Below are 27449 nucleotides of genomic sequence, written 5' to 3'. Positions count from 1 at the left end.
TGGTTTTGGCTCCAGCCCACAGGAGGAGTGGGAGCCTCCACAGGCTCGCTGTGATTGGCTCAGACACGACTAACTCCATTTTGGAAAACAGCTGTTTGAAGACACAACCTTTTCCCCGTTGTTTGCCGACAGTACCCTGAGAAGAAAAAAAATCACGCAGGTTTTCGCCACGCACTCTCTCTTCACCAGGGGCTGTGTTTTTTATACACACCATCCTGCTTCACTTTCGGCCCACTTCGGCGCGCTGCGTTTTTTGTCCGACTGCCAGGAAACTTAACTGGAGATCCATGGTGTTAGATTTCCATTGTAACAAGTGGATAGCAGGAGGAGACCCGACCAAGGTTAGTGGCGCTCTTTGAATTGGCGATGTTGCTCTTATGGCTGCTGCTTTAAACAAATGTATTATTTATTGTTGGTTTGCGTGCGTAAAAAAAGCAAAACATAGAACGCTCATGTTTGGAGTGACCAGCCGCAGGGAGCTGTGGAGTCACGAAGCGAGCCTTCTACATCATGTTAGGAAGGCATTTTCCAGCCAGCGCAGCGACCAGCGTTAGACAATACATCTTGATTTGCAGAGCTGTGCATGTCCACTGTACACACACTGCATCCAAACGGTATACATACGAACGCCTACTTCTACAAGGGCTTATTTTGTGTTGAGTTATCTTGCGGTTGTTAAAGATTTTCACATTTTTGTCTCGACAGCATGAGGCATTCAAGTGTGTCTATTATTCTGGCCGCCTGCGTGCTTTACATACATATGTGTGTGTGTGTGTGTGTGTGTGTGTGTGTGTACAGTTTAAAGGGATGGCATCCACGTCCCTCCCACACATTAGCTGCTGCATTCAGTGTAGCTAATGACAGACAGAATTGCTGTTGAAAGCCTTCACCTCCTCGCTCATCAACTGGGCTATTTCTACTCTGTCAGTGCACCCAGATCACCCACCTCCCAGATCAACTTCGTCATCTATTTCCTTACTCAATCGAATAACGTGGGAGCGTTGACAGGAGGTTGCTTGCAAATAACCTGGCTGCTGAGTGGATTAGAAAAACCCCAGTCCAGTTTTTCTCCTTTTTTAAAAAATAGGAAAGAGAAAGCAGAGCTGCTTGGAGATGGTGCTCTCAAGCATCATCATCAGCATCCTGGTGGGGATCAGCTTGGGACCCCCCACTTTACAGTGTTGCTGGGCAAGTGCCAGTGTTACTGGGCATGGGCACTGGTGAAAATAAACACTGGCTTCTCGCCTGCCTGGGGTGGTTTGATTCACTGTCTACTGCGTGACTTTAAGTAAAAGTGCTCCCTGAGCCCAGTGCACAGTAATCCAGGCATAATAATAAACCAGGGGTTGTGATTAAGTCAAAATAATACAGCACAACCAGTTGTTTTATTGTCAGAGCCCGAGTGGGTAAGCAGAGGAATGAGCTTAAACTGCAAAAGCAGTATTTGGCCTGCACTGATTTGTCCCTTTTTTCCTCAGGGGAACTGTTGCATATCACTACTGCATTTTCCAGTTTTTGGAGACATCGAATAGTAAAGTCGTGCATTATTCCTGTTTTAATGGATTAATAGTCATAAGTAAAGGCAATCATACTACGAGATAATGCGAAGAGAACCAAAAAATCGTAACATTTCAGGTTGCAGCCAGAGAATGTTTTACAGACAATTTCAAACTATTTTATGTTGGGTAACGCTAGACACATACAAATAGTAATTATGAGATTTTTGCATTTAAGATGTTAATGTTCCTTAAAAATATCACGTCCCAAAGAACTGGGTCACCTCAAGAGTTTAAGATTAAATCCTGCACAGTCTGTAGAGACTGATGTCGCATGTGGTTTTCTTTGGACCAGCTCTCTGCTGCTTCTTCTCCTCCCTTTGTACCAGCTAACCATACATGGTCTGTTATCTATCAAAAACGCCAAGGGGGCTGGAGAACAGCCAGAACAGAGAGTGCAGTGATGCTAGGAAACCCTGCGCTACTGGAGAGACACACATGCCCTGCTGACCTTGGACAGAGCCCTGCAGAGCTCCTGCATTTCAATCAAATCTACACACAAAAAAGGCATGTAGAAGAAAAGGCAGACCACTTACCATTAGGATTACATGTCCTTGTAATTTGACTGTTAGAAAGACTTGTCCTGGGAGGCCTTTTAGTGGGTTACACATCTTCCAATTTGTGACACGGGCTTTTCGGAAAGCAGTTAAATCATGAGTAATCAGGTCAGGCCGGTGCAGTTATGATTGTCTGCAGTGCTGTATGGCCAGTGCTTTCAGAACCATTCTGCTCCTTTAAAATATGCCAGTAGATAGAAATCATATCTGCCTCTGCTGAGGGCTGCCAACTATAACATGATTAGCCTAAGAACATTTAGACTCCTATATCCCTGTGCTCAGCGCCTGATTAAGCACACATGGCATGGGGTGGGATGTGTGGCTGTTTCTGTCACTCTTTCCTTTTCTGTCTGGACAGCTTTGTCGTATTCCACTTGTCCGAAGGTTAAACCAGTTTTCTTGAAGATCTTTTTTTTATTGTTAAGACATTATGTCTTAGTGGTGCTTTAAATGGAACTCTAAAGAAGTTACATTCAAGGCTTTCCTTTGCAGTAAGGACAGGACTTTGCTCCATTTAGCTAAAGCATGTAATCTATTCTGTGATTTGGTTCAAAACGTCTGCCAGATGTCAGCCCACTGCCCAGAACCCTTCCTAACACGTTTAAGATAACAGGGACCACAAAAGCAACAGCCTGTATCTGAGTCCATAGCAGTGACTCAGTATTTTAATACTAAGTGAACACAGTGCTCTTGGTCTATTTTTATATGCTTCCCCCTGTATGATCACGTGTTATAATGTGTACATATTTTGTGGGGATTTGTCAGTTCAGCTGCGCTGACCTCAAACCACATTCTTTGCCCTGTGCACGGAGGCCATAAGTGACTCTGTTTATAGCTTCCTGGCTTCCCCATGAGGAGAAAATGAGTGCATCACTCTTTTGTGTCTTGTGTGACAAACAGGAAGATGCTTCTGCCGAAGATGTCTTTCTATTATTTTGTCCTTCCACATAATCAAAGCCAAAGTTCTCCTTTTTTTTAAAATTGAAATTGAATTAATCACAGACTGTACCTCATTTCTTGGGCCATGGGTTAATGATGTTTATGGACACAAATCCAGCATGTGCCATTTCCCACACACAAACTAGGATTTGTAGGGGAAGAGCGCTTCAGATCAACACCCACATGGTTCATCCAATGTCATTTTCCTTTCCCATCACTGCTCTTTTCACATTGTCGTCTGTTGCCGAGCACTTCTGAAAGTCTTATCTTGCTGGCAGTGCTAAATGAAATCATTAATTATCTTGCTAATGTTTAATAATGATGGTGGAGACAGTGCCGATGATGGTTTACAGGTACATTTGATGACTCAAGCATAGATATGTTTTAAATAGCCACAGGGTGCATAATGGTCACATGTCATAAAAGCTGTTATGGTGATGTTGGAAAACCTTGCCAATGAAGCATGGGCATAACAAAGCTGTTCACTGATGGGTCTAATGATGCCTTTTCAGTCTCAGAGATGCAAGAACTGGGGGGTGGTGGATGGGGCATTAAGACCAACAGAAACAAATACCTTGTTTACACTTAAAAAAAAAAAAAAAAAAAAGCCAATTGGAACATAAGTGGAAAATCACAGGACTTTGCTTTTTAGCTTTGCTTCCAGTCATGCCTGTCATGTGTGTTCAGCTCACCACTGCGCTGAGGTTTTCTTACTTCAGGGCCATTTCATCTAGAAGGTTTAAGGGCCAGTTATTATTGCTCGTTGTGCCAGTCATGTGACACATTTGTTTAGCAAGAGCTAGCAGACAAACGATTAAAGAACTAATATTTATGCCATGGCTGTTCCATTGGAGCACAAAGTCAACAGCGACTTGCAAAAGAGCAAAGGGCAAGATTAAAAAAAAGGACGCCCACATCCTGCATTCATCACATATTTTTCCCTTTGCTTCCTTGTAGGGACACATTAGAGTTTCACTACAAAATAAACATATGCTTTCAACAAGACTTGTGCTTTTGATGCGTAATTCTTTCTCAAAACTCTGAAACTCAGTTAAATACAGGAATTTGCCTGGTGCTAAAAGCCTTAATTGGCATTATTAAAATTTGTTTTGCTTTCAATGTACAGGCAGACTTTCAGTTTGTACAAAGGAACTGTTTGAAACCTAGCTGTCAAAAAGTTCCTTATTTATCTGTCTGATACTTTAAGAGTTTTATAATTATTCATTAGGTGTCTCCTGCTTGTACAGTAATTTAAATAGTAACATTTTTGCTCATTGAATTTGGTTTCAGTCAACTCCTGAGGGAAATCTCTGGTACTTCAGCGAAATGCTTTACAAATGTTCAGCAGCTGGCCCCTTAACACATCTGTCAGCTCTTTGGTGATGAGCAGTTGGTCTACTGCAGGTTTTTAGAGATTTTATTTTTTAACTGAAAATAGCTGTAGTTGCCCAGAAAAAGAATCGTGGGAGGGAACCAGAAATCGCTGTCAGTGACACCCCCCCCTTCATAGTCATTGTTTTTACATTGCCATTTGATATTTTTTTTAAAAAAAAATCTAAATTACAGCCACTTTAGGGCAATTAAAATATAATTTAAAAAGCAGTGCTCTATTCCAAAATCTGTTTTATCCTTTTCTATAAAACATTACTTCCTCATAGAGTCACAAGGCATGTTGCGTCTTAAAAAATGTAGTCAGACCATTTCTGACTAACAGAAGAACAGGAAGTGGATGCTTAAGAAATCACAACCACAAATGTACAAATCTTCTCACAGCATTGCCACCGTTTGATGGTGTCTCTGGACTGCGATGGAGGCTGTGTCCTTAACCAGCTTCACCAGCTTTACATGGCCTCGTTTTGCTGTTGGGCAAAAATGTCAATGATGAGTACTCGATGAGCCAACTGGCAGCTATTTTGCAGCGTTATTTTTTTAAAGAGGGTCAATGGATCTGTTTTGTTAAACCGGGTCACTGCTGAAATGTACAGTAACAGCTCTGAAAACAAACTGTCCACAGTGCAATCAAACCGCATCCAGTCAGTGTTTCATACCCAAGAAGCTATTGGTGAAGCAATGCTTACGTGTCTTGTGGTTTTTCATTCCAACTGAAAATTGACTCCAACAACTGAGTCCAAAGCCTTGTAAAGACTGGAAACCAGTGTGCTGGGATAGCCTGCACCTGTGCGCCTCTGTCTACCTGATACATGGCTAGAGGAAATGGTTTGATACTGCATATCTGTTGCTATTAAAAGACCCAAAGCTATTCCCTAATGTCTCTCAACTTCCAGACTAATGACATAGTTTGGCAGGGTCGCCTTTAAAACAACACATCTGTTTTTCAGCATTAAGCCTGTTGATTTAATGTAGCAAAGCTGAGTTACACCCTCTTACTTCAGCTATGTGGGCCTACAGCACAGCAGCATCACAGATAGGTCTGAGGTGTTAAATATACACAGTTTTAATCTGGTTGGAAGGGGACTTTTTAATCAAACCTTATTATGTAAATGGATTCCCATCCACGTGAACTGATGTAGAAGTAAAATTGATGCGTCCCTTTTTTTGGCCCAGCAGGTCGGTGGAACGATGATTTGATGAGAAACCCCCTTCATGGAAAAATGAAAATGTACTTTAATCATTTTAGATGGAGTGGCCTGTTTCAAATTCCATGTGATCGGAATAAAGTGCTGAAATCGTTGAACTGTTAAAATGGCGAGAAGGCAAAAATCCCCTAAAGTAAAAAGAACACCATGATCTTTGGATTTTGACAGGGAGTCAGAAGCTTGCTATCTGATTTATGCTTTTATTTGATCCACGTCAGTATTTCTAAGGCTCTGTTTGCTTTAAAATATTTTATTGTTTCTGAAAAGGTTTTCATCCGAGTCCCCGAGGAGAGGAAACAATGAGTAATGTTGATAAGAGGCTACTTGGAAAAACGTGGAAGGGAATAAAAATGGTGATCCATTAATTAATGAACCCCATTGCCCATTGTTTGTTAGAATAAAACCAAATAAGATTAATTGCTTAATACGTAGATTAATGGCCTGTCAAAAAGCAGTATATGAGGCCTGACTAGTGGCAAACCTTTACCGACAACTGTGCAAGACATTTTGGGCAACAGGTGGTCAGTACAAAAAAATAAGTAAAGTTACATTTGGCACACCTTTTAGTTCCTCTCATACTTACTGATCTCCTCCTGGGCTGCCTGCTGTAGTTCCCTTCTTTCTGTTTCCTTAATCTGTGCTTTGGAGGCGTTGTGCTACATTTGGCAAATGCAAACTCGGTTGTTAATGAAGGGTTAATATGTATTAAAATAAGGCAAAGAAAATTATATTAATAATAAAGGGACTGACACTTATAGTGGACGCTGTGCTGGACTTGCACTTGTGCTGTCTCTATAAATGCTGGGAATATATCAGTCAGGTGGTGTGCTAATTATCCAAACAAGTCCAGACATCATGCACAAACTGACTCCGTCATCTCTGGCTCCCCCTCCCTTTGCGGCGTGTCAGACACACACACACATGCACACGCTGATGTGTTCTTTCACCTTGTTTGTACCTCTGAATAGTCCACACAGAGAAAGCTTTTCCTGCTGGAGTGCCCACGGCATCAAACACCTGGTTCACTTGGGCGCACACCATGACTTAATGTATGTACTATGGTTTTGTCTGACACATTGTATTCTTGTGAGTTTGTAATGCAAAATTTTCTGACTACAGCCATAAACAGTGAAAATGATAAAAAATGCGTAAGAGTTACGGGAGTTATGGACATTCTGTACGAGTTGGCTCCAGAGGGATAGCTCGAGGACAAATGTTTCTGACATGTGAATATTTGCGTGGACTTATGATCACGTAATTCTCTCTGTTGTCAGACAAGCAACCTAACACGACATACAGTATTCATATTTTAAATCGGACTAGCTTGCCTTTTTATAATTTAACAGAGGGCTTATGTTTGGCTGACTGTATTGGAATGTAATAGTATGTTTAATTTCATACAACCACTGTAATTGCCTGACTTTCACCAATAAAAGCAGGATAGAGGCGGAATGTTTTTTGTAACAGAGAAAATATTCTAAAATCTGTGCAAGTTTTTGCTGCAGAACATTATTACTGTGAGACCACCAACTGGTACAAGGGCCCCCTTGAAACAGTTGCTAGTTATTCTGAAACTGTTACTTTTTTTTCCATGAAAGAAGCACATTTTGAGAGATTAAATTTGCTCATGCATGTTTCAGAATTGGTTAAAAAATTGGAAAAAAAGTCACTTTTTCACATTTAAAAAAAAAAAAAAGCTTCATCATAAAGCCACTACTATACTTTATTACTGTGATATTTACTCTACAGTTTAAAAACCCTTTTCTTTGTTTTTCTGTTTACAGGCATTGTAATACAAGAAATTCCATCCATACACTTTTATAGATGTACATCATACTTACATTGGTCAGTCTAATCTAAAGACCTACATGAAGCTCCTTTGTGAAGCTTTTAAGTTTATATTTTGATGTATGGTAATGGTGCCATGGCAAGTTTTGAGGTTTAAAGCTGATGTTGTTCCACTGCCGCATATTTTGCGCCACATCATATCACCTGTAGTAATACTGGTATATATTTGTACATGATGTAAAGTGTCATGGGTTTACCGTCCCATTGCGCACATGACACGATCCCCGGCATCTCTGAGACCGATGGCCTCCATTGCATCAGCCTCTGATGATGACCAAGTACCTAAAAAGAGGGCTTCTACAACAACGTCAAACAATGCAAGAAAGCTGTTCCTGCTAACGGTGGAAACAACAAACTTGTTTCAGCACCCAGGCAAAAAAAAAAGATGATCAGACCACGAAGGCAGCTGAGAAATACAAGCAGCTAGTCATGTGTGGCCCAAAAATAAACAAATGGCTCCGCCAAGGATTGCTGGAGCACTCTCTAGTTACACTCCATATACCAGGAAGAGCAAACAGTGGGTTGAAATTACATGGTGGAAAAGGAGAACTTTAAGGAACTGGTTTAAACCCCCCCAAAAACAACTCAACCCAAGATGCAATATCCTAAGAAGACAAAATTTTGAACCTTTTAATTTTATTATGTGACAGTATAGTGGAGGCTTATGAGTGTAGTGGCATACCTAACAAGCAAAAGATCCCCAGTTCAGTGCCAGGATGGGACACCAATCGCTTTGGGGGTTACGTCAGAAAAAGCATCCATTGTAAAAATCTGCTAAATCAGACAAGTGGAGCTACCCATGACGGCGAGCCCTTGTGAATAACAGAGCAGCCGAAAGTAGCTTTCATTGTGGAGGCTCCTGAATAGTTGGAAGGTTGTTACTTTAGTTATTGCAATCACTTAAATTTATGTATAAAGACTGGCAATTGTAACTAAATTGCCTGAAAAAGACTTGGCCTGAGCCTCATAACAATCTCTCACACTGCTTGAATCCGCTACTGTGAATAATGCTGTAAGAGGGGGGAAAAGGAGCTCCTTTTTCAAAGCCTTGCTCTTTTGTTCTTATTTGATGTGTGATGTGTCACTGTATATAATGCTAAGTCACTACTTAAACGGTGTAATGCTGCTCCTGCTGCTGCTGACACATTGTGCCTATAGATTCACTTTAAATGAACTAGTCTGTCATCAGTGACAGTCACTCATTAGAAAAGGATGGAAAAGGCACGTAATTTTGTTTGCAGTAATTGATGCTGCTGCCCGCAAGCTGCCATCACCAATAAAATCTTCTTTTGTATTATTTTTTCTGTATTGTCGTAAATATAATTATCACAAATTTCCTTGAAATATTTCAATATTGAAATATTGCATTTCCTTAAAGTATTGTATATCACTCGCCCATATGTAACTCTATATAATGCAGTTAAAACTCTGTTATTATGATATCATACCCTGTGATTTCTGGACTCTGCTTTTTGGATGCCATGTGAGGTGGAGTGCTAAATTATAAGCTAGCACTATCAAATTACATTCATAAACTTTACAGACGAATAAAGTACTGGAATTTCATTTACCAGAACTGAAGCACAACAAAAGGCACCAACACCACAAACACTGCTGAGAAGTTCAGTTTAGCGAACACAGGTGAGGCATCGATTGGCTGCATCTCAGTCTGTTAGGACATCTGTCAATAACTTCAGATTCCAGATGGATGGAAAAGAATTCACCCACCGTGTAGTGTTGTGAAGGGGAAAACTATACACTTTGACTAGCTGTATTACCCATAAAGGCCAAAATGTTTTTGTACCAGGCTGTAAACATTCTTTTTAATGTTGTAAAGTTTGGAATTTTAACAAACTTTGCTCAATTTTGAAGCCACCCTCTAGTGGCCATTAGAAAAACTGCAATTTTTGGCACTCGAATGTGTGTGTGTGTGGTTACTGTTCTGCACACTGTAAAAACCAAAGCTTTTCTGTATACCATCATGAATGATATGGAGTAAGGTGCAATGACTGCCTCTGCTCTTTCCTTTCCTTTTTTTTTTTTTTTGTATCGGCGTGTTTGCTCACGAGGAGGGTTACGTATGTGCCTTTGTATCCCCGTCAACTCAGCAAATCGAATCGCATGATGCCCACATCCTCCTAGACTTGTGGGAGAAAAGTGTGATGATGTAGCTGAGTGGAATTACTTGGCAAACCTCAGACGCAGCGGGGCTGTCGGGGCAGGTGAGAGGAGCGAATCGTTTTCTTCAAATTATTTCCAGTGCAGCATAAAGAGCAGCTGTGTTTGGTATAATCACATTTCTGGCTTTGGGACTGAGACGTGCCTGACTGTAAGTCGTTTTCTGGTCTTTGTTATTTTATAAGAGAGAGGATTAGTGGGTTGAGGGAGTTGTGGGTAAAATCCATCTAACAGGTAGTGCATTAGGAAGTAGCCAATATATTGGTATAGTAGCCATTTATTCTGCTACAAACTGGTCAAATGCCTGTGTGCCTGATGTATTGTGTGTCTCAAGTTCTCAAAAAAAAAGTAATGAAAACATTGGAGCCTGTGAGGGATTCTGTCTTTATTTTTAAAAGCACAATAAACATGGATGCATTCCTTTTCTGCTTCTCTCATCCTCCCTTTTTTCCCTTTCAATAACCTCATGGATTTTCTGTCCTCATCTGCTTTCCATTCTCACCTCATCCTCATCATTTTCCTCTCACCCCCCACACCTTCATCACCACCTACTCTCCAGTCCCCTCACCTACCACTTGTCCTTGCATCGTCCTCCGCCACACCGCCGCCGCCACCTCCTCCTCCTCCTCCTCGTTAGCTCAAGGGTCTTATTCAGCCTCCAGTGTGTGTGCAGAGAGTCTGGGAAAAGAGAGGGCATAAACAACACAGGCAAACAAACCACCTGCTTCCTGTTGAGGTCTCGTGTTGTTAAATGTGCGGACAGAAATAGAAATGGGCAACCTTGCAGCAGAATTAGAAAAGATGGAACGGACAGTGGGAGGAAAATCACAGACCTGCACAGCAGTTAAACACCACGCTTCCCTGCATACCCTCTGAATTCCAGAGAAAGAAGGCTCAATCACACCTGAGGACTTATGGTAATGGGGTGACAGGAACTAATTGGAGCTGAAGAAAGTAATTGATTAATTGACTGACTTACAAAATTAATCTCCAGCTGAAGTGGCCCAAATTCAGTCTTCTTTGTGATTATACGTGAATCTTCCTCATACCGTACAGCAAGAGCTGTCTTTGCTTTCACCCACACTAAATCTAATTTGTTTTGACCAAAAATATTTATTCATAAGTTATGTCAAATACAAACAAAGAAGAAAATCTTGTCATCTTAGAAGAAAGACACGTGTTTCAGATTTCCAAACATTACATTAGCAAACATTTTCAGATTAAATTTGGTTAAATATTTCTTTTTCACGCAGATTTACAGCTTTTCCGTCTATTATTGTAAAAATGAATATTTCCAAAATTTCAAGGAACCCAAGCACATTGAGAGAAAAATGTCAGATCCTCACATTTAGGAAGATGAGAACAGCTGCTTGGATAAACAATTGTAACCGTGTAGTCCAAATATGTTATATTTATTTATTTATTTATTTATGTTTTAGAAAAAGGTATTAAAATCAACGGTGCAGTTCATTATTTTATCACTTGTTGTCATATTATTATCCTCTTGCTTAATAGATTAAAAAGGGATTAAAAAGAGAGGGACTTGACATTATCAAATTTTAAAAAACAAACAACCAAACTGACTTATTGTTAAAAGGGAACTGTTCTACTAAGAATAGTCCTGTTAATCCTTATTTTTTTACTACACCAGGCCTTTGTGCAGCTCCTTAAATCAGCCACTGCACAAAAGCTGTTTTAGTTCCCTTCCCCCCTTCATTCAAGCCAGCCTTCTTCTGATTGGCTGCCTGTCATACACGCAGGCAAGTAGGTGGGGCTTCTGTGCTTACAGCCAAAACTGTGTGCTCCAGATGACCATATTAGGAATATTCCTTTCTATGACATCATGCAGATCTAAGGGTGTAAAAAAAACTGTCTGAAACTGAACATGTAGAGCAGTCTGAAGCCTGAGCTTTTGGCTCACAATATTTACTTGTAAATATGCTTATTATAAATGTTTAATGTGAGCATCCACCCCTGTAACGGAATATAAACAGCATGCATTTCGTTGGTTGGTTGACTGAACTGCAAAAACCCAATAATGTAACATTTCAGTGAATTTATTTTATTTTATTTTATTTTATTTTTTACAAAATTTTAACTAAATATTCTTTTCAGCTATTTTTTTAGATGGTATAACAAATCAAATCCCCCTCGGAGCTGCTTTATATAGTTATGAATTATTTTGTCTTGTTAAGTAAACAAGATGGTAACTGTTCAGATGAGATGAATTTCAGGGAGCAGTCGTCTCTTTTATTTGCTTTGATTGGATTAGATGAGAGTGCTGTCTGTGTTTTGCTTCTGATAGTCATTCATTATAAAATCGGTTTCTCCTGACACATTCGTTTTTGTGACAACACTGCCCGTGAACAGTCTCATGAAAGATGAGAATCTAAACGAACAGTTGCCGCAGCACTCTGAAACTGAGATGAGAGAATTTTTTTCCCCTTGCTTAGAAAGGGGGCCATAATCATGGCCTCATTTTACAGTCCGGTTGAAGCACCTGCTCCTGACTCAGCTATGAATCATGGTTGGCTGATGGGAATCAGTCACACCCATCCTATTGAGACACACACACACACACACACACACACACACACACACACACACACACACACACACACACACACACACACACACACGCCCACACACAAATACAAACCAGGGGAATCCCTATAGCCTGAGGCAGAAAATGCTGCTACAGCAGACTGTCTCATATATCTTGACACTTCTCTCTACTGCCTGTGAAATACTCATTGATTACAGGTTATTTGGAATACTGTGTTGTACATTTAATATCTCTGGTAAAGTAACCTTTACTTACCTCCAGAGAGGCAAATGTGATCCCATTGTTTTCTTGTGGATGGGTATCATTTGACACAGCAATATCATGATGCACCGGCTCCCCCTCCTCTAAAACGAGTATCGATTGCCCCAGCTGTTGCTAAGTGAGCTGTGCTAACAGAAGAGGACACAGTCTATAGTAGAAGTATTGTCTGTCTCTTTAGTCTTGTTTATTATGTGGCCCTGCCATCTGCTCAGCAGATGAAATAACTGAGTAGATTTAAAAAAAAGAAAATCAATTTAAGTTGGTGTGAGCACACTGACATTTTAATGCCGAGTTAGAGGAGATCTGTCTCCTTTAATTAGACATATTCAGCAAAAGCACGTTATATAAAGGGTTTCCCTTTTCAGCAGTTGTTACTTTTTGAGCAGCAGTAATCAGTGTGGCTTATGTCTGATAAAATAAGTGGAAATCATGCAAGGCTTTGGTGTGATTACCTCAGAATGACGTTATAAATAAATGTGTAAAAGAATAGCTCAGCATTTTAGGAAACTGATCCTTTTCTGAGATGAAAAGTGTGCTCACTGTGAAGGAATAGTAAGGATTTGGTGCACAACCTGAAATGAAGTATGATGTAATGGTGGTCAGAAAACACTGAAAATGGCTAGTTGAAAGGGAATTCCACTTTACACATGTACTTGAGGACTGTGTATGAAAAGAGGATAAATAAAGTCCCTGCTCTAGTGGGAGCTCTGATAAATGTCCTCATGTTGTGTCCCTTGAATCAACTTTGCTTCTGGTTGCAAATGGGCTCGTCTCTGTTCAGTACTAGAAACCTGAGGCTATGTTAGTCACTAATGGCAGAAGGCATCAAAGGTTGCAGTGAAACAGCCAAAAACATTGCCATCCAGATCTTTTCCTAACCACTTGTCCTTTACGTCAATAGACAAGGGTATGAGGTCAGGACAAAAGGTAGAGGAAAATTAATAAACAAAGACAAAACTAATGCAAACCAAGTTGCATTAGAACCATCGCTTCACTTCAGTATAGCTCGGTATTTTTATTTGTAGTGAACTTTTCTAATGTCATCAGGAGATTTGGACAAGGCAACAACTTCATAAGAAGCAGAATAAAATGAAGCAATGCTGCATTGTTGTTCACATATACTGTAGGTTTACACAAATGCGTTAAAGTTCAAAATGTATTTACATGTTAGCAAGTTGCACAACAAGATGCAAAACTCACCAGTAATTTACATGATTTGCGTCAATCGTCACTGGTTTATTTCCATAAATGTTCAAATGGTGCATCACATTGAATTGTGGCTTATCTTACAAGTGGCGCTCAAGTGTATCCTGTAGCAAAGGAAGCATGGAAGCACCTTTCCCTAATGTTCAGAGAATTCAACTATTTCATCTTTAAGGTCCCCGATTCCTCTGTTTAGTCAACTAGTCTATATAAAATGAAGTATTGTTTACACACACAGTGATCGATCATGTTTCTGTGACTACGAGGCACTGGCTTCTAAGAAAACCGAAGGGTTTAACCATACAAGTTTCAGAATGGGACCCAGAACTGCTGCAAGGGAGACTCAAACAGTGACTTCTGACTCTGAAGTCCATTTCTTATCTCACCAAGTGAACTGACCAACACTGATTAGATATGTGTCCAGAGAGGCAATTCAATTCAGTTTTATTTATATAGCACCAAATCACAACAGTCAACTCACGGTGCTTTATATTGTAGGGTAAAGATCCTGTGGCAGAATATAGTGTTTTAGATTAAAACAACAAAAATAACCCTATAAAATCCTGTAATACTAGCCTGTGTAAGAGAGATGGATGTTGTGTGGCTGTTCACAACCTTTCAGTTAGCAAATTATTTGTTAATCAAATGTATTTAAAAAAACATGTTTCCTTTATTGCAATACTGTGAGAAATATTTCTTGCTGGATGTGTTTGTGGATACAACATCAATATCGGGCCAATCAATATGATGTCAACCATGTTTGTTGGAAAATCAGCTAAGTCAGCAGTCCCCAACCCCCGGGCCACGGACCGGTACCAGTCAATCAGTCGTTTGGTACCGAGCCACGAGAGTTGAGGCTTGGGTGTGATTTTCAGGGTTTTTATCATTATTTTTTTTTATCGTTTTTACCGTTAACTCTGTTTCCCTGGGCCTTTTCCCATGTGCTATAAATAAATCTTCTTTCTTTTGTACTAGTACTGGTTTTATTTTGTTGTTTTTATCCCTGACACCCTTAAGGCCGGTCCGTGAAAATACTGTCGGACATAAACCGGTCTGTGGCTCAAAAAAGGTTGGGGATCGCTGAGCTAACTGATCTGTTGTGTGGACATGCTGGCGTCTTGTGACCTCAACAACTAAGAAGGAAGAATGTTGAGTCATTACGTACCATCAGCCCACCTGAAACACTGATCCTGGCATCCTGGAGAACAAAATGAAGAGGACCTCATGTACATACATACTTAACCACACAGGATACCTGTAACGTTTCTGATTGATTTTTTTCTGACCACCAAGACTTGTGTTGGTTTAGTAACTCGCTGAAACTCTGACCTTCTAATTCACTGAAAGCCAGTGCAGCTTGAAGTTTCTCAGGCAGGGGAAGAGATGGTCGATCCGACTCCTGCTGAAAACAAATAGGGTCAGGGTTTTTTTCTTTTCTTTCTTTCTTCTATTTTTTTTAAGACATAACAAACGGACAACTCTTATTCACATACGTTTTGACTGAGCTTTGCTCTTGGGATAATAAAACTTCAGTGTTTTGTTTTTTCAGAATTACTTTAAAGATTCTACATGTCACCTGTCCAAGATACAAAACAAAGAGAAATGCTCCTTAAATGATAATCCTTAAAAATACAGTTGTTATAGTCTAAGTATGGTGGACGAGTTCAGTAATTTCACATTCAAACAAAAGAAGCATCTAGACAGGAACAGACTGTGGCTGGGGTGGATATCATCTATTAGTATCCTTTGGGCTTTTGGGCAGGCCCCAATATTACTGATGCTCAACTGAAGCTCGGTGATGACCAAGCCTTTCAGTCCTGGTCTGTGCAAATCTCATTCAAGTTTTGAATCTTTCCTGTATGAATGCCTCTCTAATGTGCAGACTGTATTTTTAGAGTCTAAAAAAATCTCTTATAGCTGACTTGAGTTTAATAAACATGCTTGGGGAATTTTATTTAAATTCTAATCTAATTGATTTTAAATTAAATACAATACCACAAATCAATATGTTAGGGTAATAGGTGAATTGGTGATTCTAAGGTAGGTGTGAATACGAGCACAAATGGTCATCTGTGTCTGTTAGCCCTGCTATACACTGCTGATCTGTCCACGGTGCACCTCTTGTCCAATTGCAAGTGTAATATCCTGCAGGCCCAACGTAACCCTAAATCGGATAAGTGGAAGAAAATGGAATCTGCAGACAAGTTGACTAATCAAGAAAATAATCTGCAGTTGCAGCCTTACTTGCAATGTGCTGTGAAGCGTTTTTCGAAAACGCCTTTTCCTTTTTTCATGTCATTGTACAGGCAAAATGCTTCAGAGTAAAATCCTTAATTTGTAGCTCTTCTTAGAGGAATATGATGGTAGTCAGTGTGGGAGTTGCAGTCATTTTTAATGGTGGATAACTCATTTTGGAGCAAAGCCATTCATATGTGTGTTTTTCTCCAGCACTGATCTCTCTTGAGAAACAAATGCTGGGAATTGATCTTTGAAGTGCTCAGACTTACGAAGTGGGGAACCACAACTTAGCTGCTCTTCTGCTTGCCTGCTGAGATAATCTGTCCGAGTGAGATTGATTTTTGATTTGGCTGAAGCTTTCTGAAGATGCAGCTCCTTTTTGTTTTATTCATAAGTTCACTCATGACTCTTCCACAGTAGCTGATGCTAATAGCCTTGGTCAGCCTTCTTATCTCCGGTTCCTCAGCTGATTCATAATGCCTTAAGGCGTGGGAGCTCAGTACGCTCATTTAGGATGGCAATTATATGAGAGTGGCAGTGATCATTCTCGGTATCTCCGAGAGGAGATGGAAAATTGCATTGAGTATCCAGTGTTATCAGTGATAATTCTGCATGTCTGACAGAGAAGATGGAGGCTTCTACTGTGACTTAATCGTAATCCTCTGATTTTAGTGCCGGTGTGTGAGAGAGAGAGAGGTGCTGAAAACCTCTTTACAGCAGCGTCTTATTGTCTCCTCAGCAGGGAAAGTTTTTCCCAGTGCACAAGTAAAAGGCTACTGAAGAGCAAAAGCTAATGGGTTGCCAAGTTGCAATAGTCACTTCACCAGGGGAAATTAGGTCTTCCGACCCAGCCTGGGTCCTATAAGAAGAGGAAGGATATGGGGCACACATACACACAAAGTTGAATGGACAGAGCTTTTATTTATTTATTTATGAGAGGAAGACCAGGGAGGAACAACAATGCTAATCCTGATGAGGAAATACAGCTCCTTTGTGTTTGGAGTGGGCTTGTTGTCAACCAAGCAGCTGCTGACATCATGTGAATAGACAGTGCCCAGACCACATTTCAAGGGGGCTGAGAGGCGGCGAGCAGGAGGGCAAAGAGCTGAGCACACTAGTGTTATGGTGCTCTCAGAGTGCAACGCTCTGCACTGGAGGGTGAACCGATTCAGGAGCGTTTGTCTTAAATACTTTGTGTCTGCGTGCAGGGACCTGAGAGGAGATGAAGCAACTCTGATTACTTTGGTAAGAGAGACAGCTTGACGTTAATTCCGTGTCACCTGTTTTAATGCACTGTTTGTACGTAAATAAAACAAAAAGTTTTAGTATGTGGAACTGCAAGCTAGTAAAGATTCAAATTAAGAAGATGTTTGTGGTTCTTTATAAATGTGGAAAAGTGACAAACTGGCAGAAATTGAAATGCTATATATTTCAAGCAGTTTGAACAGACTCAGCTTCTACATTAGAAGGATTGGCTTCTTTAATTTGATTATAATCACAGTAAACTGAATATTGTTGTGTTTTGGATAAAATGAAGTCTTCTCGCAGGCATCTGGGAAGCTCAGACTGGCATTGTGTTGTTAATATAATAATTATTGTGTTCTCTGTTGTAGCTTTCGTTTGGGTAATTATTTTCAAGATTAATCTTCGTTTGTTGGAGGGTTAAACAAATACACACAGAAAGATCATTTTGATGTCTTTGTACACCCTGACGTGTCCAGCGAGCAGTCGAAACCCCAAAACATTAATTTTACTGTTTTACAGTAAAATAAAAGCATCAAATTCTCACAAAAACAGTTGAACGTATTCCTCTGTTAAACCTTGCTAGATTGCAAATACATTTTCTGTCAGTCAACCAGCTGTTTAGTCAAACAATTCTTGTTAACATGATTCATTTGTTTGGATTTTATTAACTCTAAACCACCAGAAATAGGCCAGTGGAAATTTTAAGATGAGGCAGATGACTGTGATATGGAGTGTTTTTGCCTACTCAAGGACTGTTCAAAAACTAGTTGACTGAGTTGAAGTTGGACAGGTAGATGGCCCTAATGGATGTCAGAATCAGGAAAGAAGTTGGTCTTTGTGTGGGTTATTGCAGATAATACAAGCTTATTACACACAAATCAGGCTTAAAAGGCTCCGCTGGGACTGAAGTGAGCTTGCCTCTCTAATGGGCCCAGCATAAGTAACTGTGCTGACTCATATTCCCATAGTGATCTCAAAGGCTTTTGTTTCTAATATCTACATGCCCCAACCTCTCCGGTTACATGTCACCTCACCCAGTGTGGTCACCGTTCATGTTTAAACCTGTCAGAACCCTCTCTGTATACAGTTGATGTTGCTGTTGTACATGTTTTCTTCAGCCTTTGCTTTCATTCACAATAGGCTACAGTGTATTGTGTGTGGAATAATACTGCAGGAATATGAATTTGAATTGGCATGTTTCCCTGAAAGTGATTGCCTACATCAGAAACTGTTGACACATACAATGCAGAGCAGGAAAAAGAAGGGGAAAGAGAGGAGTTCAGCTCATGAGCTGGGATGTGGCGATTTCCCCCGGAGTGTTGAGTTGTTATATTGTCTCAAGTGTATATACACACACACCTGTGACATTTGTCTGGTGGCAGTGTTTCCAGCTGCAGCAGTGTAGAGTTTCCCTCTGTGTGCTTGCCCTGGGTTTTCGCATAAAGGCGCCTTTTTAATCAAACTAGGACATGCACTTTAAGAGCACCATAAGTCATAATTCCTGGAATTTAGTACTGTTGACATTTCCACATGAAAGCGGGGGATGAATCAAATCTGTGTGGAAGGTGGATTTGTTAAGCGTACTGTACAGTGCATCTTTAAAAGGACATGCATAAAGGCCATCTAGATATAAGGGGCAGGTCTGCTTATCTTCTGGACTTTTCATCTATCAGGCAAAAATGCCAAACAGTTGCTAGTTTCAACTTTGTAAACATGAAGGTTTGCTGCTGATTGGCATTCATTATAAGTTTAGGATGAACATGCTTTAGTTTTGGGGTCATGATTGAGCACTTTGAAGGCATCGCCTTTAAAGTAGGTTGGTTGCATGCAACCAATCAAACAAGACCTGTAGTTAACTACTTATAGAAGAAAGGTTCTTGATGTTCTTTTTTTAAAAATGTATTTATTTTTTATACAATACCTTGCACCCTAGTAACTTTCCATATCCATTTGCATTATACAAATCGCGTCATGTGAACAACAGCCGCAAGCTCCACTGCTTCAGTCAGTCGAGCCAGCGCCACAAAAACAAGTTCATCATCGCAATTGGTTGTGTGGATATCGGTATCGAGTGAGATGCACCACCATTAAACCGCTTCCATCACAGCTGAGACCAGACAGTCAGGCACAGAAGAGTGTAAACACCAGCTGAAGAGCAGAAGGCATCATCACCATCATCATTGTCATCCCTCCATGGAAACCTGTTAATAATCTCATGGTAGGATTTGATCCACATGTGCAAGGAAGCCAACTAATTAAACAAACAAATGGGAATTAAATGAGACTTCCACAAGCCATATAACAACTGGGCCGGTGGAGAAGAAAAAGGCAAACATAACAAACCACACAAGTTCAGTCATTGCTGCACTGAACACACAGTCAGTGTTCGCTGTTTGTTCGATAGATCTCCCATTAAAATCTTTCATTCTGTGTAGAAATTGCACTCATTAGGAGCATGCCTGAGTGATTGTTTTATAATGTGATGTGAAATTGTTGTCTTCATAGAGCAACAACTACAATTTAAAGAAACTGATATGCTGGTTTGTCTATTAGCTTTTCTTTTCTTTTTTTTTTGCAGAGGATTAGATGAGAGGCTAGATTGTCTCATGTTTGCTTTGGTGCATCTGCTCACTAGTCCAGAATATTACTCCTGACATATTATAACATGTTGGTTTAATCACGTTTGACTTAAAAACATAAAAACAACAATTTGCATTTTTATGGGGAGGTTATGAGACAGCTGGAATAGGCTCCCGTGAATCTAAATTGGATAAACCGTTAAGAACGTGGATTGGTGGTTATGAGACACAGTGCTTCTTGGCTCGGAGTATTTTGTTACCTTATGTCAGATCCACGCAAGCCGTTTTGCCCTGAGTTTACAACAAAACAAGCTAGCACGCAAATATTTTTCACACATCGTCTTTGAATATTCATTGGAATAACAAACATACTCTTAAGTAGCTGTAACAATAAAGAGTTTACAGTAAATTAGTGTCCCTTGATTTTATTAGGTACTAACAGCTCTTGGTGATAGTTTTTGGAGCTGTAGCCTGTGTTTTCATTTTGCATTGTCATTATGCCTCTATTGTGTATGGTGTTTGCTCCATTGAAGGAAGTGGGAATTTTCCTTCAAAATTCCTCTCCCTGTAATTTGTCTTCCTTTTTTTTCCAGTCAGCATTCAAAACCAAGAAGATATTCAGTTCATGCTCTATAAAACTGGAAACACTGCTACTTTGTTAAGCAATTCAATTTCAACAATTAAACTTATTGTTTCATTTTTAAACGGTGTTAACTACACAGTACAACATGTGCCCAGTTGTGCACCTTTACCCAATAAACTACAATCTCAGGATAGGTTTGAATATTATGTCACTTACACAAATTTACCACAAGATTAAAACCACCTTCCTAAACACGCATATAGAAAAAGGTCAGGCTATTTTATAGGCTAGCCGTAACATGATAAAGCAAGGTGAAAGACCCCGCCCATGTGTTGTTCAGACCTTCTGTTTGTGAGGGGTATCCAATCAGAAGAAAGTAGCCTGAAAGTGAAGGGGGATGGGCCTCAACAGCTTCAAACATTGGATAAGGTGATGTGTTGCATCAAGGTGATTGTGAGATACAATGTTTCTTTAGTAAAGTCCAAGAAAAGAAATATGGAGATTGGAGTAGCATAATAGTCCACTTTAAAGGGAATTCCTGGACCTGAAGTTTCCTATCAGAACATTACATTGCTACTAGCATATGTTTCCCACTTTGCCCGTCAGTGTTTTTTTTTTTTCTTTATTGTGCGTGATTGATTAACACTAGTATAATATCTCTTTGTGTCTTTGTTCAGTGTAATCCAGAAATAAAGGTGTAGGATTGAACTTGCTGAAAAGAAAAATCACAAATTTCACAGATGTTTTCCTTCTAATATCAAGATTAATTGGTGGTTAATGAAAGCCTCGATTGTTGGCGCTCCAGGAAAAGGCGGTACTTTAGGTGTACTAATGAACCTGTGAGACACTGGTCTCCCACGGAGATTTTTAGTCACTACTGACTGTATAGCTCGGCTATCTAGATGACAATCTATCAGAGGATCACACCACCATCTGCTGTCGTGAATACAGAGTGGCTCTTGTGTTTGGTAGAAGCACTCAGGGAAATGCCAGTAGTCCAGAACTCAGTGACATTTTCAGAGGTACTGCTCTTACCTACGGAGGCTTACAGCCTGCCCTTCACTGCAGATTTCCCAGTCAGCATTGCCTACATCTGCAGCTGCTACTGACCTCTCAGTGAACGACCCTGGGTGCTTCCTTTTTGGCATGGTGCACACGCATTGTAAAAGAAAAGAAAACAATTGCGGGACCCTTTGAACGATACAAAAGGAATGTGAGTGAAAGAGTTTGGGAACGGACTGGCCCCAGGTCAGCGTGTCGTTTCTGCGTCTGCCAGCTCATTTTTATTCCCCTCTCATTCCTCAACTCGCCCTCAAGTCTGTTAAAGATTCATGGCTTTGCTGTTTAGCTGTTCAGTTGTGACTTAACAATGCTTTAACAGAGAGTCTGTAGATGTAATCATGTATGCTGCACATACAGAGCAGAGAGGTCTTTGCTCTCTGTGCTAGCCTGTGGGGGGACCTTCAGGGAATAAAGCTGTAGGAGAGCAGCAGCTGTGATGGCATTTGCAGGCAGTCTCTGGGTTTCCGTGACCCCATGTTTGCATCAGAGGACTACTTTCTTATCTTTTCTATCACTTTCTTTTCTGGAGCAGTATTATTATTGTTCTTGTCTCTGAGGAATACTGACTCTGTAGTGTTTTAGTGGTTGGCGGTGTCCGTGACCTAGTTAAGTATGGAGTGAGAACAGGAAGCAGAAGAGGAATAAAAAGCTAATGGGAGCTTGATTTGCTTTTGTTTGTTTTGTTTTGCTGGGACTCTTTCTGGCCACATCCCTGCTGTTTTTTTTTTTCTTCTTAATGAGTTTAGGTTTTTACCCTTGTTTTCCACATTGACTGGCACTCTCTCAAGCTTTCACCCTTTTCTTTCTTTTTTCTTTTGTAAGTACGTTTAAGACAGACAAATTAACTCTAGTCGACAGGCCCAACTGTTAGTGAGAGCCCCTTTCCCCAGTGTAATTAGGATGACCAATTAGCACAGATGTTAAGAGTGTCATTAATTGTATACCAAAATAGAAATTGCAATTACGAACACCTTCATTAATCTGTTTATTAATTTCCTCTTGGTGATCCCTCCACTGTAGAATTGTTTCTAAGTAGCTGCTTTTTTTTCTCCGTTTTGGTTATTCTTAGTGATTTTTCACTTACTTACCAGTATTTTACGTGTCTTGTTGGCTATACCGAAGTAGAAATGCACAGGATAAAGTGGAAAAAGCACACCCACGGCTTTGAAAGGAGACAACACAGTGATTTATTTGCTTCTTGCAACACTTCCATAGCCGTCTGACACCCCCTCCTCCCTCTGGCAGGTGTAATGAGAGCGCTGGTCATGGGCAGATGATGGATGTGGAGACGTCGTATTCAGACTTCATCAACTGTGATCGCACAGGCCGCAGGAACGCAGTGCCCGACATCTCAGGGGAGGGGTCAGTAGTGACCAGCACCAGTGAACTTACCAAAGACATGGCAGAGATGGACCTGAAGGCTGCAGGTCAGTAAAGCCACATCAGAATGAATGTGTGTTATATAGTGTGAAAGCAAATCAGAGAAAATAAGCATATAGTTTCGCATATTATAAACAAAGAATTTGCTTGGCAAGATTTTAGACTGGCCGACAGTATAAAACCCAAAGACTGTATGTAAAAGATGGACATGACTTTGGTATTGCTCATTTGTTTGTGGAGCCTTAGCCAGTTGTTAACGCTACATAGATATCAGTTGTTTAGCAAGATTAATCTATTTATTTATTTGTTTTACAACATTAAATGTAGGTTTCTTAATTTGGAACATAATGACAAAAAAAACCCCAACAAATAATAATATTTAAAAAAAACAGCAATAGGTCCTTAGGTCTTAAGTCATTATAATACAACTTCATATGAACAGTAACATATGACACATTGCACCATGTCATTATTTATTTAACAAAAACTGAGCCAAAATGCAGAATTGTGCATGAAGAACTACCGTAAGTGTCCCTCATGATTCGATAGCCTGTAGAACCACTTTCAGAAGCAGCGACTTGAAATTTGATAAAGTGCAGGCATGCATGATCAAGTTTCAACTTGATTGCCAACGATGGCTGAACCTTTCTTCTTTTGTCTCGTCTGTCCAAAGCAAGTTGTTCCAGAAGTCTTGCGGTTTGTTCAGAAGCAATCTTGCAAACCTAAGATGCCATGTTCTTTTTATAGACAAGAGACTTTCTCCTGGCAACCCTTCCAAACAAACCGTACTTGTTCAGTCTATTTCTAATTGTACTGTCACGAACTTCAAGGCTCGTTGAGACCTGTCTGAAATGACTGACATGGAATTCTTGGGGTTTTTTGTAATTTCTCCGAGCATTACACAATCTGACCTTGGGGTTATTTCACTGGGACATTTTTTTCTGCTGAATAATCTTTGTAGAATGATAGACTTATTCAAAGTGTTTGGATATGGCCTTACTGATGCACAGAAATAACTGCTTCTTTAAGATCATCATGTCTTTCTTTCTTGGCTTCTGTATTTTCATTTCTGGTATCTAATATTAATAAATCATAGCATGCTGTTTTTTATGTTGCTCATCTGAGGTTGTATTATAATTATTAACTAATTTTAAGACCTGATGATTTTTAAAATTATGTTCAGAGGCGTAAAACGAGTACGCATGAGACACAAGGTTAGAGTCTGTGGTTAGACCAGTTTGGGTATTTGGTTGACTGTAAGAAAGATTAATTGATGCTGATGAGACACCACTTAAATCATTTAAATGAATTAAAGTCTAAAAGTAAAGAAAAGTCACATTTTCTCCATCCCTCTGTGATTACAGTCAGGCAAATAAAATAAAGACATGGCTTTAAATCTGAGAAGGAAAACTATTTTTGAGTCTGTTGGAGAACAGCAGTGAGAATGTTATAGAGGCCTGAGCTACATGAAGATTTCACACTACTAGAAGTCCTTTGTTTTGTTGTTGTTTCTCACAGATATCTGTAAAATTCTTCTAGAATGGCACCATTAATCTGCCAAATCTTCTTTCTGCCAGACCGGAGCTGAAAGAACTGTTGTGATTTCTACTCTGAAAAAAAAAACCCCAGTTTAACCACAATTCATCATCCTGAAGCTAGTTGAGAAGAATTCCTGCTTATCTGTGCAAGACTATTACTTTGATCTAAGCCACATTAAAGTCTTATGTCTTTGACAAAACACCGCCTGTACTAGATGCACCAAAATATACCACAGAAACACAATTTCATTCAGTTTATGGTCTCGGTGAGATTTGATCGTTGTCTCAGTGTTAAATTAATTGTAACTGCAGCACAGTGACACATCGTTGTGGCATCCTTCGGTGTTAGTCAAAGGTCTACTTTTTAAGAGGAAGGTGTCTTAATGTCAGTTGTACCAGACTGCATTGTTGTGTGTTACACGGTTGTTCTTGCTGGCTTTGTTTTCAGTCAAAGACAGTTTTCCCATAAGTTGACAATTAAATGACCGAGATAAATCAAACCACAGGATGCTGATATTGTGAGAAGAGTCAAATCATACTAACACTGGGCTGCTGAAGGAAGTTGTATTTCCTTCCTCAGGATTCTCTTACTACTTGGATTGCCGTATGTCTTTTAGAGTTAAATTAAAAGTATCTTTCACTTTTTTTTTTCTCCCTGACCTGGCAGGAGGAGACCCAGGGTCCTCCCCAGCCCCAGAGGCGGAGGGCTCCAACAGCCAAGCTGCCCAGGGAAGCGGAGGCCCATCCTAAGCTCAGCCAGAGACCGAAGGGAGGCAGAGAAATGTAGAGAGGAAGCAGGTGAAAGTAGAGAGACATGGAGTAAGGAAATGGAGAGTGTTGGTATTGGTTCTCCTGACTGGACATGAGGACACTTTCGCTCACTGCCGGCCTGTTTGGAGCTTCAGGGGCTTCAAATGTTCGCCTTTTTATTGAATCCGATTGTACCACGGGGAACAGAACAGAGTAGAACTGACAGCTGAGATGCTGCGCTTTTGCTTTATACTCTGTTAGTTATTTATATTCCTGACGAGAGAAGAAAGCACAGAAACTTTGGATTAAGGTCTGCGGAGATGGACTGAGCTAAACAGAATTCGTTCATAACAACACTCGAAATGTTGCTCCAGCCTAATGTGGAACTGTCTTGGAGGGGTATTCATTATCATCTGTTTGTCATTTTCTTTCTATGTATGTGTGTGTGTTTGTGATCCTGGTGTTCAGTTTCACGGTCGAGTCTTTTCTTTATATATTTACCAACATAGTCCCCATTTTACTGTCGTGTATGGAAATTCATATTTATTGCTAAATGTTCAGTGATAACTTTGTGATAGCAATTTTCTTTGTGTAATAAAATACTTATGAATTACTGCAACGTTCGTATTTTATGTTTTCGTTGATAATTAACTATATTTTGCAGGTTGCCGTACTTAAAATCTGAACCAGAGCAGGCATAGAAGTTGTAAAGGTGGTGACTCTCAGCCAATCCGGGATTAATGAGTTCGGGGTTAAGCTGCACCAGAACCATAAATAAAACTGAACGCTGCTTTTGTGTGTATTAGTGGCCACAGGAAGCTAATGTTTACATTTCCACATAGCTTTGCCCCTTACACCCATTTATCTCTTCATACAATAAAGAAATCTTTAGTTACAATATTTGGGGGTTACGAGGCTTTTGATAAATGATTACATCACAGAGTTTACTTCATATTAATGATCGGGCTTTCTTTGAAAGATATTTAAAGTTACTGTTGATTTAAACTGTCACAGAAAATAAATGATGGCAAGCAGGAACATTTCATAGTAGCTTTTATTTTGTTTTCTTATAAATTCCATAAATGTGTTGGTTATAAATGGATGTGCTTTTTTTTTTTTTTTTTTTTTTTTTTTTTATAAAATAAATACATACATCAAACAAGAGTAAAGAGAGTAATTATCAAATGCAAAACCATAGTCAGATGTTGTCTATCTAGGGTAACGGTAGTGTGCCACCTAGTGTACACATGTAAGACTAAACTTTTGGTATTGAGCTGTGTTCACCTGACGCGCCCTGCAGTTTTGCACATACAGGGGAAAAAGCACATGTCTCTAACACTGGATTACGATACTTCACCTGCAACTGAACAGTGGATATTGAAAGTGAACTATATTTTGCAGTTCTTAGCCTCCACTGCTTTCAGTTATCCTTCATGTCATTGTTTTCTTCAAACATGAACGTTTAAGGTGTGAACCACAAATAACCGCCCCTATTTTTCCTTTTCCAGTCTGGTTATGTGTTAAACCTGTTACTTAGAAGTGTAATTGTGCATTCAATGCTTCCCTGATTCTCCTTACAACAAAAGGATGTAAACACAAGATGATAAATACAGGATGTATTAAAAAATCATCCGATTTCAAAAGGCTTTCTTTTAAACAATGGACATAGAAGCTTGCAGTAAAGTTTCAAATATATGGCTGAATATAAAATTTTACATACAAAACGTTCACAAGTGATCAATGTGTCGTACTCGGGCCACACGGCATATGTCCGTACGAGAGTCAAACTCCTCCCACACTTTTGCGAACGTGTCTGGAGTCAACAGCTGCAGAATTAAAGCACATTGAAATCGGATGATTCTTTTTGATTCACCCTGTATATCCAAAGTTCTGATATAACACAATATGTTTCATTATATATTTTTGGACACAGCAGGGGACCCTGACTATGTCCAAAACAAGCACCCATAACTAACACATTAAAGCTATGCAAATACTAAGTATGATTAAAAAGAAATCTGGGATCCGGCCCATAAAAATGCAAAAAACCCATATGTACATTTGGGTATTCTTCCTTTCAAGGTTATCTTCTTCTGCATCTCTTTACCACTTCCAGCACAGCTGCTGTTTTTAGACTCCTTCATAGACATCTTATTCTGTCCCCTTGTCTTCCTACCACTGCAGTATATGCTCCTCCTACAGCTTCCAGTGTTTTCCTAAGCCAACTGAGAGACAATCTGGTGTTTCCTGAATCTGCCTGAACCACCTCAGTGAGATCTGTTCAATGCAAAAGAGTAGCTCCACCATGAATGAGCTCCTCTCCCTGTCATTTTAGAGTTAGCCCAGACACCTTCAATTAGATTTTCATT

The 27449-nt window shown here is 39.9% G+C and overlaps 1 protein-coding gene across 4 annotated transcripts; it reads left to right on the top strand.

Annotated features, from left to right (window-relative positions):
* pkig (protein kinase (cAMP-dependent, catalytic) inhibitor gamma) lies at positions 1-26226 on the top strand. Of its 4 annotated transcripts, none has more exons than XM_084916230.1 (3): positions 1-341; positions 22658-22839; positions 24998-26226. In XM_084916230.1, exons 2-3 carry the CDS (start codon positions 22686-22688, stop codon positions 25078-25080), a joined length of 237 nt encoding a protein of 78 aa, XP_084772356.1. In that variant the 5' UTR covers positions 1-341; positions 22658-22685; the 3' UTR covers positions 25081-26226. The 4 variants fall into 4 exon arrangements, with proteins under 4 accessions (XP_084772356.1, XP_084772359.1, XP_084772358.1 ...); XM_084916233.1 differs by lacking the exon at positions 1-341 and adding an exon at positions 9604-9719; XM_084916232.1 differs by lacking the exon at positions 1-341 and adding an exon at positions 9738-9826.
* Positions 26227-27449: the final 1223 nt, after the last annotated feature.

The sequence above is a fragment of the Perissodus microlepis genome, chromosome 20, assembly GCF_051167445.1.
Source record: "Perissodus microlepis isolate ML-2025 ecotype Zambia chromosome 20, ASM5116744v1, whole genome shotgun sequence".
Taxonomy (NCBI): Eukaryota; Metazoa; Chordata; class Actinopteri; order Cichliformes; family Cichlidae; genus Perissodus; species Perissodus microlepis.
This window is presented reverse-complemented; position numbering and strand designations above follow the sequence as displayed.